Below are 14,787 nucleotides of genomic sequence, written 5' to 3'. Positions count from 1 at the left end.
AACAAGAAGTGCATTCTGATTTCTTTGGCCTGTAAATTCCCCCAAAGTAAAACCAGGGCAGGCCAAGGAAAAGTTTCAAGTGGCTGCAGAGAGATGACTTGCCCTGGGCTATCTTAGGAGGGCAGGGTAGATTTCTCTGACATCTGAGCTCTCAGATTGCAGCCTAGCACTGGTTGTTCTGCCCGCTGGGAGAATTGGTGCATGTTTAAAATATGCTCCGTTTCATTGTACCATCGTGCTCCAAGAGCTGAGTCTGTGTATGTATGTAAGCCTCTTTTTAAGAACTAGATCTAGAATTATTTTGAATTTTCATTTGTCACAGTACTTGCCTCCTACGTTGAAATAAAAGAGAGACATTATTAGGATGGCAAATGGCTATGTTGCATAAGGAGAAATTCGTTGTTTTCCTCTGATGATGTCATGTCCATTCACCAACTTTTACCAACAAGGGGCTAAGCCCTATGCTATTATACACACTTAGCTGGCTTCCAGTTTCCTCCCAATCTTCTATATTCTAAAAAATAATTTTCAGCAATACTCTTTTATCATGTTATTCCCTGTGCAAATATTATTCACATTTCCCTATTTCTCATTTCATCGAGGCAAGATTTTCCATAATATCTCTGCCCAAGCTCCCTTTCTCCTACTGTGCCACTCCGCTTGGTCTCACCATTCTAGTCAAATTCCCCACAATATCGTCAACATGTATAATCTGTACTCTTGTCAGGACACAGCTAATTCATCTCCACTCTCAAGTGGCTTTATCATTCTTCAAGAGCCAACTGACAGGGGGAAATAGATATTTATTCACAACTTACATATGTGTCACTGTACATAAAATATTGCTAACCTCACAACAGCCCTGTTTTACAGATGAGGAACAGGACTCAGAGAGGAAATATATTTCCCAAGATCATACAAAAAACTACCTGCAACTCATCTTTGTAAAGCATTCCTTCCCTTTTGACCTCAGCACTGGCCTCTGCCTCTGCGGTTTAGCACGTTATTGTGTGCCATTTTGTTTCCTAATTGTGCCCTTGTTTTCCTCATCTCTATGGTAAGCATAGAAAGACCCTTTACAGGGCAAAGCGTACAGTAAGTGCTGAATGGATACTTGACTGATTTTATATGTTTACGTATATTGATGCCCAGTACTGTTAGGCTATTTTAGAAGGTTTGGGACAGATTGTGTTTCAGCCAGAAAAATATGTTTATTTGAGTAATGGAAAGAGACCTGTGTCTGGCTTTGTTGAGCTTTGCTGTTATTCCTAGAAAATGTGTTTAGGTAGGGAATTGGTATCTTTGCATGAGTCCTCAGGCTCTATTGAGCATGGATAATGCACCTGGTACCCTAAAAGTGTGGCAGATATTGTTCTAAGGGCAGGTCCACAATTCTTTATCTGAAAGTCTTGAGGACTTTGCAAATCACACTGGTCTCACCTACTGGTTTTGTGACCTTGAGCAACTTCCTTAGCATACAGGACCCCAGAGGCTGATATTCTCATCATTACAGTCAGCTTCTGCTTCTCTTAAATTCACATTATGAATCGTCTCATCTTGTTTTTGTAAAGCATAATGTAGACTCATATGTGAAACTAGGCTCTTCCTATCAAGAAGACACATATCTTTAGATTACTTAATATCTCTCCTTAAAAGTCCTTTAGTCATCTCCCCACAATTCCATATCGCCCTAGTATCTCCATACCTTCCCTCTTCCTCCTCCTATCTCATTTTTCCTTTCTCCTCCCTCTTTCCTTTTTTAAAAAATGTTTTTATTGATTTTCAAGAGAGAAGAAGGGAGGGGGAGAGAGAGAGAAAAACATTAATGAGAGAGAAACATCTATCAGCTGCATCCTGCACGCCCCTACTGGGGATTGAGCCCACAACCTAGGCATGTGCCCTGACCAGGAATTGAACCAGTGACCTCTTGGTACATGGGTTGATGCTCAACCACTGAGCCACACCAGCTGGGCTCCTCTCCTTTTCCTTACCCCTTTCTTCCCTTTTCTCACCCTCCCTCTATAGAGCAAAAAACAAACTCTTCTTTTTATTCCTTCCAGTATTTAGTAATTGTTTTGGCTTGTCTTTTGATACTTATGCCTTCAAGGTATTATCTTCTCCCATTGAATTATCAAAGAACTTTCTTACACAATGGCAGTTCCTTTTCTGAGTTCCTTTCCTTGTTAACATCTTGTGATCTCCAACCTAGATGTCCTTACTTCCCTTTCTGTACCCAGCTACACTGATAAACTGTCTTCCCCACTCCTCAACCTCCAATCAATAGCATTTGTGTTACTTGCTTAGCTACCTAAGTTTGTCTCTATACAAATGCCTTGGCTACCCTAAAGCTGAAAGTTTTTTTTAATTACTTTCAGTGCCTAGTACCAGGTTTTATTTTTAGTGGGTGTTCAACAACTTCTAGAATAAATCTGACAGAATACCGAAATCTAGGAAGCCACTAATATATCCACTCAGTGACTACACAGTTAATAGAAATTGAAGCCTGTAGCTTCATAACTCTTGTCTTCATATTACCCTGAGTGGAGGAAATTACTTGGCTTGAGATTTCAAAGACATTTGCAGTTCTTCAGTAGGGAAAATATGTCAGATAGTAGCCAGGGAAAATGCATTATATAAATCCTTACCCTCAGTGAAATGTAATTCAGCCTTGACCAAAAGATATAAATAACTCAGCCTTGATTATAAATTCATGTTCAACCCATAAATGAGTGTCTAAGAGGTTTCTCTACCACAGAGGGCCAGTGGTGCTGAGTAAGCTTTAGATAAAAGTTTTCTGGCAGAAAAGCTTTGTCACACCAGGTGTTGTGACAAAAGCTTTTAGGACAGCTCAGCACATGGTAAGAGCTCATTTGTGGCTGATGGAATGAATGGATGCAATAAGAAATGTAGAAGACCAACTCTGGTGACAGAGGTATTGAACACTGCCTGTTGCCCACCTTTACCTGCTCCCTGGTTATGGGTACCTTTTAGGAGAAAGAGACCTGAATGTTAATCTCTCAGCTCTACTCCCCCAAAATGTGTGACCATCATCCAGTAATTTAAATGTTCTAGCCTTGGTTTTTATCTTCTGTAAAATGAAAGACTTGGGCTAAATGACCTCTAAGGTAGATTTGAATTGCTCATATGGATATAGTTCCTTGTCTTTAGAAAGTAATGCAGGTACATGGAAATAGCCAAATGTCCTAGAGACACATAATAAGTAATTTCTTATATATATAATTTATAAGTATATAACATATATATTAAATTTATAAGTAATTCCTTCCTTACACCCACTACCAGGTCTTTCTCATTGGAAGAAGGCCCTTTGGATTAATTCCATTTTATTCCTCTAAATAATGTGCTTATGCCTCTATTTCTTAATTTATCAACTCTAAGCAATAACATTTACCTTAGTACTCTTCAAGGCAAAGAATTTAGTTTACTTCCTTCTATATTTTAATTATAGGTATTACTCTTGTAATGATTTATATCTATTTCCTTTATTACTTTAGTAGACTTAAAACACTATTTCTTAATCCATCAATTTTAAGCAGAATTCCTGACTCCCCACTAAGTGGATTAGTGCTCCCTTTGCTTTCCTCTATTTCTCCTCCCCTTGAATTTCCCTTCTGTCAGTTAAATCATTATGTCAGCCAAAGTTTCAACATTTAAATTCTCTTTTGTAACTATGGTTTTCTGAAAATGGAAAGCCAATCAAGTATAATTATGTGAATATTATTTACTGCAAAAGTAGGCTGTGTGCTTGGCTGTGCAGAGGAACATGTAGTCCTGTCTCATCAAACCTGGGCCACTTGAAGAGGAATGCTCAAAGCAGCAAAGTCACATTGATTCTCTCAATAGCCTCCACGTGTTTCTCAAAATCAGTTCACATTTTAGCTTTAAATTATACTAAATGGCTTTCATTTTGGGGGAGCCTCAAACTTGAAATCTGGAGTGGTCATTCTCAAACTTGGCTCCACATGGAATCATCAAAGGAGCTTTAAGAAACCCTGGTATTTAGAGGATCCTACATCAAGTGTTTGATTTAATTGGGCTCAGGTAATTCCAATGAGCAGCCAAAGTTGGGGACCCTAAACCATAACATCAATCACGTCTAGTAGAGTCAAAGGTAATGAAATATACTGAGTCCATTGAAAACAAGAGCAAAAAGTAAAACCCAACACCAACTGAAGGTTTATAGCTTATTTTATTTCCTTTTTGTCACAGCTGTCTCTTTCATAACCTACCACGCCTAAGATCATTTCATAAGATGCACTTCTCTGCCCTCAGCTTCTGAGACGTTTCACTCAGTCGTTGTTATTTGGATGGAGAGCAGATTTCGTTTTAAAGTCTATTCTTTTCTTAGGTGGAGACTCTGGGTCATGGGCAGCAGGAAGTGTGGCAAGGAAACCGCAGTGTGAAATTTCATCAAATCCTTGATATTTGGACTTAAGTTTCAATAACTGATTTTTTTTCCCTTGTGTCTAAGAATTTAACATGTATTGTGTTTCCAGTACTTCAATCTAATTTGGTCTGAATTCCAGGGTCAATCACAAGGTGGTTTTTCCCTTTCAGCCCTCTTCCCAAGACACCTCAAAGAGCTGGAGCCAGCCGACCTTTCTGTTTCTAGTAGGTATAGTTGGCTGTGAAGAGCGACTGGGTGGACGCAGCACCAGAAGAGCCCATGGAAGTATACTTGCCTTTGGCTGCCTGGCAGTTAGCCTAAAAAACAAGGGTGACAGAGGAGGCCGAGTTAGAACAAACACAACTATGTGCTTCAGCCTCTCATTTGAAACCAGCGACACCTTCATTTCGACATTTCCCCCCGACATTGATTTGGCAGAATATGGAGTATTGCGGCTGATATCATTCCCCTCCTTTTGTAACATGTTATCTCCTTTATCCCAGTTTTCTGAGCATTTCTTTGGCAAGAGTGAGGTTTGTGTCAGTTACTGGGAAAGTCTCTTTTTTTATATATTTTATTGATTTTTTACAGAGAGGAAGGGAGATGGATAGAGAGTCAGAAACATCGATGAGAGAGAAACATCGACCCGCCGCCTCCTGCACACCCCCCACTAGGGATGTGCCCGCAACCAAGGTAATGCCCTTGACCAGAATCGAACCTGGGACCCTTGAGTCTGCAGGCCGACGCTCTATCCACTGAGCCAAACCGGTCAGGGTGGGAAAGTCTCTTTTTAGTACCAACCATAGTGCAACAGCAGTACTAGAAATTAAACTTGAGAAACTTCTCACTAGTATTGGAGTGGGGATTTCACGCTTAACAATGGGGAAGCTTGGAATACCTGTGAAAGTTGTCTGCTAAGAAATTGACTAGATATATGGCCAAGCATCAGACAAAGTACTATTTGTTATAAAAAAAAAAAAAAAAAAAAACCACATAAATGAAAATAAAATCATTTTTTAAAATTTCCCATTTTTTACTTATATTTGACCACAAGAACATGTAATTTTATAGAGTTGTTATCACAGTATCATTTGATGCCCTGTGTAAATTCCAATTAAAGTTGAGTTCAGGATTATAAAACCTATAATAATATTCAAATGCCACTCTTCAAGTCACTGTTGCTATTGTTTACTCTCTCCAGGACTTATTTCTTCATCTACAGTGATTTTCAACATGTGTTTCATGAACCTAAGCAAGTGTAATAACTGGAAATCCCGTAGCTTGACCCCAGCCCCTCGGGATCAGAAACTCAGTGGCCGGGGCCCAGCAATCTGGGTTTTAACAAGCCCACCAGGTGATTCAGATGTACGCACTGGTTTGAGAATCACGTCTCAGACGATAAACTTGGCTTTCCTTCTTTGGTGTGGATTGGTCCCTGGCCCTTACTTTCACAGTCCCTCCATCATATCAGCTACATCTCAACTCAACAGCCACACGCCAGCACGGCCATACCCAGCTCTCCATCATCATAAGGTAAAGCACTACCTCTACAATCTCACACCCCTCTTATGCCCCAGTTCCCCTGGGGACTTCCTTTCCTTTAGTGCTTCATGGCCAAACCTCTGGTGAACTCTTCATTTCTTGTCCAGCCTTCTCTGTGATGAGCAAGCTACATAAGGCCATCACTCAAATTCAGCACTCTTCCGTCTCCTTATTAAACTTTTACTCTTTTCTCCTGCTATTCCCATTGCGGTTGACCTGAATCTTCCTGCATGCTTAAGAGAGCTGTCAGGAAATTTTAGGATCTAAGTTAATGTACCACAGACTCACTCTCGTTTCTGCTGCACTTTGCCTAATAAGCTTGGCCATCACAGCTGGTCAATTTCCCAGCTGATGATGTCAACAGCTATTCCAAGCTCCCCCACTGTTAAGATTGAAATACAGTGGGGCCTGGACTTACGAGTTTAATTCTTTGCGAGACCGAGCTCGTTAACTCAAATTACTCTGCCAAGTCAATGCAAAAAATAGGCTGACAGACAGCTGGTATCTCAAAAAACTCGTTAGTCGGGACACTCGTTAAGTCAAGGCCCTACTATATCTGTTCCCGTCTCACTCTCAACAGATGCCCTCAACTGCAGTCAGCAATCAACCATCACCTCTCTTTATCTCAACAGATCCGATTTCAACCCTTTCTCTCTTCTTTGATGTCTCTCCCCTTCTTTCTAAGACCAACTCTGACAACTGCGTTAACATTTCGTTTCATGTCATCCTATTTCCTCTAAGCCCTTGTCCTCTCCATGATCTCCACCCTCCTCATCTTCACTCTGTCCTCTGGCTTTCTTTTTCTAATGGGTAGAAATGATATCACTTTGTGGGTTTGATTTGCATTTCCCTGGTGATTAGAGATGCTGAGAATCTTCTCATGTATTTATTGCCATTTGTACTTCATCAAAGGAGAAGTGTCTATTCGAGTCCTTTGCCCATTTTTTTAACTGGGTTGTTTCCATTTTTGTTACTGAGATGGATAATAAAACCTTATCATCTATCAGATTTACAAATATGTTCATTCATTCTATGAGGTGTCTTTTCACACTCTTGATAGTGCTCTTTACATCTCAGTATGCCAAGCTCTCTCCTACTTGGCTAAGCCCTAAGCTCCCTAAAGGCAGTGGCTGATCTGCTTTATTCACCCTCGTCCTTGGCTCATAATAGGTGTTCAAAAGGAATGGTTACTAGTTGAATAAAATCATTTTTGTCCTCATTTCTTCTGGTAACCTTTCTAGGTTTTCTCCTGACAAACTTCTTGAATGTGCACTTTTTTTCTTCTCTCTCTATTGAAACTATTTTATTGGGGGTCACTGATAATCACCTATGCCCATCTCTGCCTTCTCTGAGCCTTTATTCTGAATCTCTCTGAAGTGTGTTGTGACTGACCCCTTGAAATTTTTTTCTCTTCGTTCTCAGAATCCCTGGTTCATTCTATCATATTATTGCTGCTTGTTAGAGTGGCTTCTCTTCTTCATCTTCCCAAAATGAAAGGTGTCCCGGTTCAGTCCTTATCCCTCTTATCTTTCCTCTGAAGTGTCTCTGTGGAAATTGTCCTTCAATCTGTCATCAGCTATGCACACAGTGTGGATAACTCAAAACTCTCTCTAGCCCTCACCTTCCTATTGAGCTCCAATGCCACATTTTCAAATACCCAGTGGACATTATCTGGAGATACCTTCATGGGCTGAGAAAGCAAAGTTTTCCCATATGACAGAACCAGGCCCCAAGTGTCCACTTGATCAAGTACATAAGAGGTAGTAGCATCTTACCACAGCCCGCTTCATAAAAGCCTCCTGTGTCGCCTTCTTGTTGGCAGCCTTGCCACCCCAAGCAGCCAGTGCACTGGCCTGCAGGGCCCGTCCGTAAGAGAAACTTAGTTTCCAGGGCTTGGGAAGAGGGCAAAGGTTGATAGCATTGAGGTTGAGGGTAGCATCCTCTTCACTCATGCCACCAGACAAAAAGCAGATGCCTAGAAGGGGAGAAACCACTCCACTCAATTAGTCTCAGCTTGTGGACCCAGCTTGAGAAAGCAAGCAATGGGCCTAAAAGGAATGTAATGTTTCAATCTTTTCTCTGCTTGATTTGCATGGGGCTGGGTCGGGGATATTAATTTTCCCTTGTTGAGGCTAGTTGGGCTAGGGATACAAGGGCTTTCATAAGTAAGGAGGGAGGTGAAACGTTGAGGAAATCAATGGATCGTGTGCATGTGGGCAGACTCAGGATATGTGGTATCACAGAGTGTGAGGGGAAGTGCTGCTGCCTGTGAGATGGCAGGGGTCTGCTTCATGGGTGGAAGACCCTGGACAAACAAAATGCTTGTGGAACTTCAAAGGCCAAGGGCCAAGACCTGGAGTTAGAGATGAAGGAAAGCCTTACCAGGTACAGCAGCAGGAACGGTACGGTGGAGAGCGGTGACAGTGGCCATGGCCACTTGCTCTGGAGTATACTTCTTGGTGCAGGCATGTCCAGCGGTCACCATGTTGGGCTTCAGCAGGGTGCCCTCCAGGTACACATGATGGTCATTCAGGGCCTTGTAGACAGCAGCCAGGACCTGAAGGATAAGAGATCCAAACAGATGAAACCCAGAGCCAGCCTTAGAGTCACCTGCCCTTGGCACTTTTATGCTGCACAGATGCAGGATTAAGGAATTCTGTGTGGCTTGGCCAAAGCTTCCCAACCAGCCCCCAGGCCTCATCAGGGAAATGTACTGCAAACCACAGCCACTGAGCACAGCCAAGCTGGCCTGTACCCGCCACCCCTACTTTAGCTGCCCACTGCATGTCTGCCTGCATGGCTGCTTCCCCTCACTCCTTTCTTCCCATCACTCCCTTTGGTCAGTGGAGACTGCCTGGATTTCGTTAGTTGGGGACATCTAAATTGGCCTCCATTCTCCTCCCCTTAGATGCTAAGCGGTCATAAACACATACATTTTAGACACAGAAGTGCTTTCAGATCTCATTTTAGTCCACCTAATTTTGTCAAGGAAAAAACTGAGGTCAGGGTACATTATGTCTCTCACTCTCCTGCAGATATACTGTGACTAATTTAGAAAGTCACAAGTAGACAAATTACTTTCTAATTGCATGTGTTTTATGTAAGCCTCATTTTATTTTAAAATTTCTTAATTTACACCTAATGGAACTGAGGCCCCGCAAGTAGGCACAGGGATTCTCAAGGCCTAGTCTCGGTACTGCAAGTCCTGTGCTTTTTCCATAAGGAGCACACCGTGTACCCAAAAGTGGTAGGTTTGCTAATACCGCCTTACCTTCTCAATGCTGCATAATGATGCCGACTGAGACTATTTCTCATAGAGCAGCTGAGATATGTTAGGTAATAGCTGTTACTTAAAAGCAAGGGTTTTCAACTAGGGTTTGGACTTACCTTCTCAGTAACATATTGGCAGTGTTCCATGTCATGGTCTCCATCAGGAATGACCTCTGGTTCCACAATAGGTACCAGCCCGTTCTAAAAAGGAAAAAGGAGAGAAAGAGTGAAGCTCTGCTCACGGGGATCCTTTCCTTAAGAGATTATTCAACAGTTGAGGTTGGTATAAAATGAAGCCCTTTTGGAGAAATATCATGTAAGTGACTCAAAGGCAATGCAAAGAAATTTAATGAGATATCTAGTGAGCATGGCGTAGCCAAAAAAGAACAGTGAGACCAAAAAGAAAGAAAGGGCCATGGTCAGTTTGGTTCAGTGGATAGAGCATTGGCCTGTGGACCTAAGGGTCTCAGGTTCAATTCTGGTCAAGGTCAAGGTCAAGGGCATGTATCTTGCACATTGATAGTTCTCTCTATTTTCCCCCTCTCTCTTCCACTCTCTCTAAAAATCAATGGAAAAATATCCTTGAGTGAGGATTTTTTAAAAAAAAAAAAAAAAAAAGGAAGGAAGGAAGGAGAAACGAAAGGAAGAAAAATTTTCCTGGGAATGGGGAAAAATAAAAGCTCCTAATTTCTAGGTCTTATTCTAGAAACTACTCCAGCTACTTCAGAAACTAGCTGTCACCCTTTAGAGCAGTCAAGCTTAAATCACTAAGAAAGATGCCTCTTGTGTGGGTTAAGTAAGGAATTCAAGAAGTGTTTACAATTCTGATTGGGAATCTCCAGGTGCCCACAACTCAGCACCCATACAATAAAATCAGACTAAATTGGATCCCAGAGACACGTCAACACATGTTGGAAACTTTAGCAGCAAGTCTCCATCCTCCATGAAATTGTGTGGACTGGATCAGAGCTATCACCCTTGACCTGGGGACCTCAGAGGGTCTTGTCTTGGACATAGTGGAACACAGACAAGCAAGTGCCCTGGCCTCAAAAGCCTGACCACTTTGAAGAAGAACAGCTCCTAGCAGGCTTGTGCAACCACACCTATCCCTACCACACACGGCTACAGCAGAAGTAGTGAAAATGCCACCAGGATACACTGGCGGGGGGAGAAGAGGGCTCATGTGTGGATATAGTAAAATTAGAAAGATAGGCTCTAAAGATAGCACTCGCCTACTGTTTTTTAGCCCAAGGGGAAGCCTGAGCACCTGCTGGCAGATGCTGGCGTAGCGAGCCAGGGCGTTGGCATTTTCCTGGATAGCAAGGGCGGATGGACACTGGTTGTCAATCCTCAGCACAGCACGCCACTTCCCAAAGTCAACACCGTCTTTCTTATACTGAGCACAGCGCTGAGAAAGGCCATCGAGCCCTGTAAGTCACAAAAGAGAGAATGGCTTCTTTGTGGCCCTGTCCCTGATCCCTGGGGCTGATAAAGTGAAGGGGTGCTCCCTTGGCTTAGCTTCCAGTCAGCAGAGCTTGAGAGCCAAAAACAAACAGACAAGTAAACATGGGTCCCAACACTGAGCCAAGAGACCTGGGTTTAATAAATATGTTTTGACACACATAAGAATAGAGGGAATGAATATTTGGTTGGTATATTTGCTATGTTCTAGGAATGATTCTATGCATTTTGCACACCATTTCTCATTTAGTCATCATAACAACCCTAATAGTTAATATTATACTCATTTTACAGATGTGGATAACCAGGCTCTGAGAGGTTGAGTGACTTGACTAAGTTTGCATAGTGAGAGTGATGGAGCTGGGATTCAAATTCTGTGTAGCTAACCCAGTGTTGTGGTTTATACTTGTCTACTTGGGCAGTGAAGTACCTAGCAAAATTATCTAAGTCGTAAGTGATGGAACCAGGATTCAAACCCAGGTATGTCCAATCCCAAAGCCTGGGACCATTACTCTCTCCTGCTGCTGGATTTTTCTCTAAAAATAATATTCCCAGGTACAGAGTATCTTCTCTGTGCAACACACTGTGGTAAGTCCTTTATATATATTGTTTAATTTAATCTTCAAAACTATTCTGCAAAGAAGATATTGTTATCCCCTGAAATGGCCACAGAACACTTAAGTGACTAACCAGAGGTCACACAGTTCTCAACTAGAGGAACTCGGATTGAAAATCAGGTGCACGTGGCTTTAAGACCCATGTGATATTGATAATTTATTTTCACTTACTCATTTCTAGCATATATTGGCATGATTCACATCCATGGGCAGTATCCTTACCTTGAATGGTGGTTTCCTTGTTTGTTCCTGCAAGTGGAGCAGTTCCTTGGTCCAACTGTGAATTAAATAATTAACAAGTAATTAGCAGGTGTCAGGTATCCCAGTAAATAAAACACCAGCAGAGCCCCTAGTGCTGACTAAGTAGTTCCCATCTTTCACAAATCAAGGAGTTCAGTTAGGAAAATGGATTAGCCATCTGGAGGGACACAACAGAAAGACACAAAAGTCCATAGCAGAAGGGACGTTACCTGGAAGGGACAATGTAAGAGGGCCAAGGTCAACCCTAAGAGGATGGAAAGCACAGGCCTGGAGCTTGGGAAGGAAGAAGTAATCTGATAGCACTAGGAACACTAGTATAGAGGTTCTGTATAAGAGCAGCATCCTTTAAATTATTCATTCATTTATTCAAGAGGCATGGTGGAGCACCTTCGCATCGCAGGTACTGTGTTATTACAGGAGATGAAGAGAATAGGATGCAGCCTCTACTCTCCGCAGAGCAAAGGCTAAGTTCATGAGCCCAAGAGGTGGACAGTCTGGGCTCAAACAGCCTCCAATTTTGCCTTGCTGCGGGCAAGTTCTGTCACCCTTGTAATTCCACTTTCTCACCTCACCTCTAAAATAAGGAGAATAACTGAGTCAGCCTCCAGAGGTTGTCAGGAGGATTAAATGAGTCCCTGGAGGTCTAAGCAGTTATTGAATACTTTACTCTTGTGCAGTATTGGAAGACCTAGTTAAAGATAGAATAGTGAGTGCTTTCATAATCACAGCTATCATGCTCTGAATAATAATTTTGTGACTGGGACTGTTTTTAAAACACATTTCCTCCTTATAAGAATCTTATGAGGTAAGTACTATTATTCCCATGTTAGAAATGAGAAAATTGAGACACTAAGAGATTTAGTACCTTGTAGAAAATGGCTGAAAGAAGAGGGCATGGGAGGAAAAGTCTAGAAGAGGATCAGTTCTCAGGGGAAGGTGTGACGGAAAGCAGATGATGAGACATGTTCTGAGTGCTGGCCCTGCCACAGCCCCTGGGCTGGGCACTTGGCCGGGTTGTGGTTAGAGGTGAGCGGAGTGCAAGGACTCACCTTGATCCCCACCACGATGCCCTTTTCCTTAAGGATGTTTCTGAACAGCTTGCCCTGGCTGTCCTTCTGGTAGAGGGTCTCATGGAACAGGATCACGCCCCCGATGCTCTGGCTAACAGAGTTGTCCACGGTGAAGAGGATTTCACGGAACTGCCGTCGGTTCTCTTCTGTGTTCTCCACGTTGATCCTCTGCAGGCGGTTTCCCATGGTGCCTATGGGTGGGCGGGCAAAGGCAATGTAAGGAGCCAGCCGGGCTTTCCTCCCCACGATCAGAACTCCTGCCTCTTTTTTGTCTCCTTTGGCTGCTGGGCAGGAAGAGGACGGGCTGGGCATGTCTGAGTCAGGGAAGCCACCAGTGGGTCCAGGTGGTAGCTAAGGCCGTCCAGTCTCTCCCCAGCCTCTCTGGTTCAGCCCTCAATCTGACCGTTGACTTCTCTGATTTCTATCGTTTCCTGGTGGCGTGCGGGCCCGCCACAGCTCTCCTTTTTACTTCCTCGGGCTTACTTAGACACAAGCGCTTCCCTGTGCCAGATGTGGACACTTCCTTGCCTCTCTGCCCTTCTCTGGCTGACTTCTTATTAGCAGCAGCGGGCTGTGTATCTGACCCTCATTCTGGTTACTGAATTCCTGGTCTTGCTATAGCCTGAATTCCAAAGTCCTCTGGCAAGGGGCCTCAAAATGGAAGGCTGAGTCTCTGTCTTAGGTTTTCAGAAATCTGCCAACTGGAATGACAGGACCCCAAAGGTCTCTGCTTCCCAAGCCTTCTGCTCCCACTCCTGTGTGCATAAGCCTTTTCTCGTCTGAGAGGAAAGAAAACATGGATATCAAGTTGCCTTTGCGACGTGTAGAAACAAGAGTATGCTTGTTGTATGATGCTTCTCGCACTCACCTACAGACTCATCGGCAGCCAGGATCCCCTTCCCATTGGCAACGATGCGCTGGGCGATTTCTGAGAGCTCCTTCTTCTGGTCTGCAGTGAGGGCTGGGAATTTGTAGGCCATGGTGACAGGTCTGGAAAAGAGTGCAGGAGAGTCCTGAACAAAACTGGCGGTGGATCGGATGGACTCATGACTAAGGCAGCTGGGTGTGCAGTCTAGCCCTACAGGCCCTCTGCCATTTCTGGTCCGTTTCTACAAGTGCACAAACAAATGAGGTCTGGGAGGGAGGGTGTCTTCCCCCTTAGCCTAAGTAGTTGCAGTTAGCCATAATGGCCGAAGGTGGGAGGGTAAATGTTCATGGTGATGCTAAATAGAATGCCTTCCAGGGCACCTTTGGGATGACTGTTCCTGAGACTGAACCAGCGAGTTAGTGACACATCACATCTGACAGGTAGATGGCACTGCAGTAATTGACTCTCTACTTTGTGGATTTCCGGTGCCATCAGGTACCCTAGCTGTCTTGAGGCCAGGGCAGTGAGGCTTTTGGCCTATGTGGCCATTCTCTACTTTGTTCTGTTAGTCTATAGCCCACCAGACTATTTTCCAGGCAATACGCTTGAGAGGACAGACCACCACTTGGATTTGAAGCTAACATTTCTTCAGCGTTGGGATCTACAAGGTGGAGTGCGAGCTTCTTTTTTTCCTGTATTCAAACACCTATGAGACCACTTGAGGCCAATGGGTAGGGTTTTTCCTAAGAGCCTCTGGACTGGAAATTCCCAGGGTCCAAGGGTGCTGAAGTCATGGGGTAATCCCTGTCCCAATAATTCTCAGTTTCACTGCTTTACTGAGGGAGATTGGCAGTGGGCCTCTGAAGGGGATCCCTGCACTTGTTCAGCTGCCACTTTGACTGACTAGTCTTAAAAATGCAACCGCACAGGGCTCTTTTTATCTTATATGTTATAAGAAGTGATTTTGCATAGGATGAGCTATCAAAAAGGACAAACCATGGTGAAGATTATTTTGAGCCATTTTCTATCCAATCCTATGGCCTCCTCTCCCCCTCATACACAAATAGTGCAAAATAGCAGCAAATTATCATTGACTGCCAAGCACTCCACTACTTGCTTTGCATGCACTATGTAATTTATGCCTCACAATAATCCCAGAAGGCAGCTGGAATTCCCCCCTTCCCATATAATAGATAAGGAAAGAATATAAGAATGTTTAATGATTTGGCCAAAGACAAATAGCTAATAAGACACAAAGTTGGGATAAGGGACAGTACTCCTATTTCAAGG

General features: G+C 43.2%; 2 protein-coding genes and 1 long non-coding RNA gene across 4 annotated transcripts in view; 2 read left to right on the top strand and 1 right to left on the bottom strand.

Annotated features, from left to right (window-relative positions):
• ZNF189 (zinc finger protein 189) overlaps positions 1-6,343 on the top strand; it is a 21,729-nt gene extending 15,386 nt beyond the window's left edge. For both annotated transcript variants that reach the window (XM_015560472.1, XM_015560471.1), the window contains one exon: positions 5,610-6,343. In XM_015560472.1, coding sequence (XP_015415958.1) covers positions 5,610-6,037 — 428 coding nt within the window. In that variant the 3' untranslated portion in view covers positions 6,038-6,343. The remainder of the gene's footprint in view (positions 1-5,609) is intronic.
• Positions 4,192-14,787, bottom strand: part of ALDOB (aldolase, fructose-bisphosphate B) — a 13,558-nt gene continuing 2,962 nt past the window's right edge. Inside the window, exons 2-9 of the mRNA XM_006758412.2 lie at positions 13,498-13,619; positions 12,609-12,820; positions 11,521-11,575; positions 10,488-10,648; positions 9,338-9,421; positions 8,333-8,507; positions 7,726-7,925; positions 4,192-4,725 (exon numbers count right to left, since the gene is read on the bottom strand). Of these exons, the coding sequence (XP_006758475.1) occupies positions 4,630-4,725; positions 7,726-7,925; positions 8,333-8,507; positions 9,338-9,421; positions 10,488-10,648; positions 11,521-11,575; positions 12,609-12,820; positions 13,498-13,609 (1,095 nt within the window). The 5' untranslated portion in view covers positions 13,610-13,619 and the 3' untranslated portion in view covers positions 4,192-4,629. The remainder of the gene's footprint in view (positions 4,726-7,725; positions 7,926-8,332; positions 8,508-9,337; positions 9,422-10,487; positions 10,649-11,520; positions 11,576-12,608; positions 12,821-13,497; positions 13,620-14,787) is intronic.
• Positions 13,626-14,787, top strand: part of LOC107182237 — a 3,335-nt gene continuing 2,173 nt past the window's right edge. The window contains exon 1 of the long non-coding RNA XR_001512957.1: positions 13,626-14,787. This exon is cut by the window's right edge and continues 668 nt beyond it. This is a non-coding gene — a long non-coding RNA (uncharacterized LOC107182237).

This window comes from Myotis davidii, unplaced genomic scaffold (genome assembly GCF_000327345.1).
Source record: "Myotis davidii unplaced genomic scaffold, ASM32734v1 scaffold534, whole genome shotgun sequence".
Taxonomy (NCBI): domain Eukaryota; kingdom Metazoa; phylum Chordata; class Mammalia; order Chiroptera; family Vespertilionidae; genus Myotis; species Myotis davidii.
Note: the sequence above shows the minus strand (reverse complement) of the source record. Positions and strands in the feature narration are given on the sequence as shown.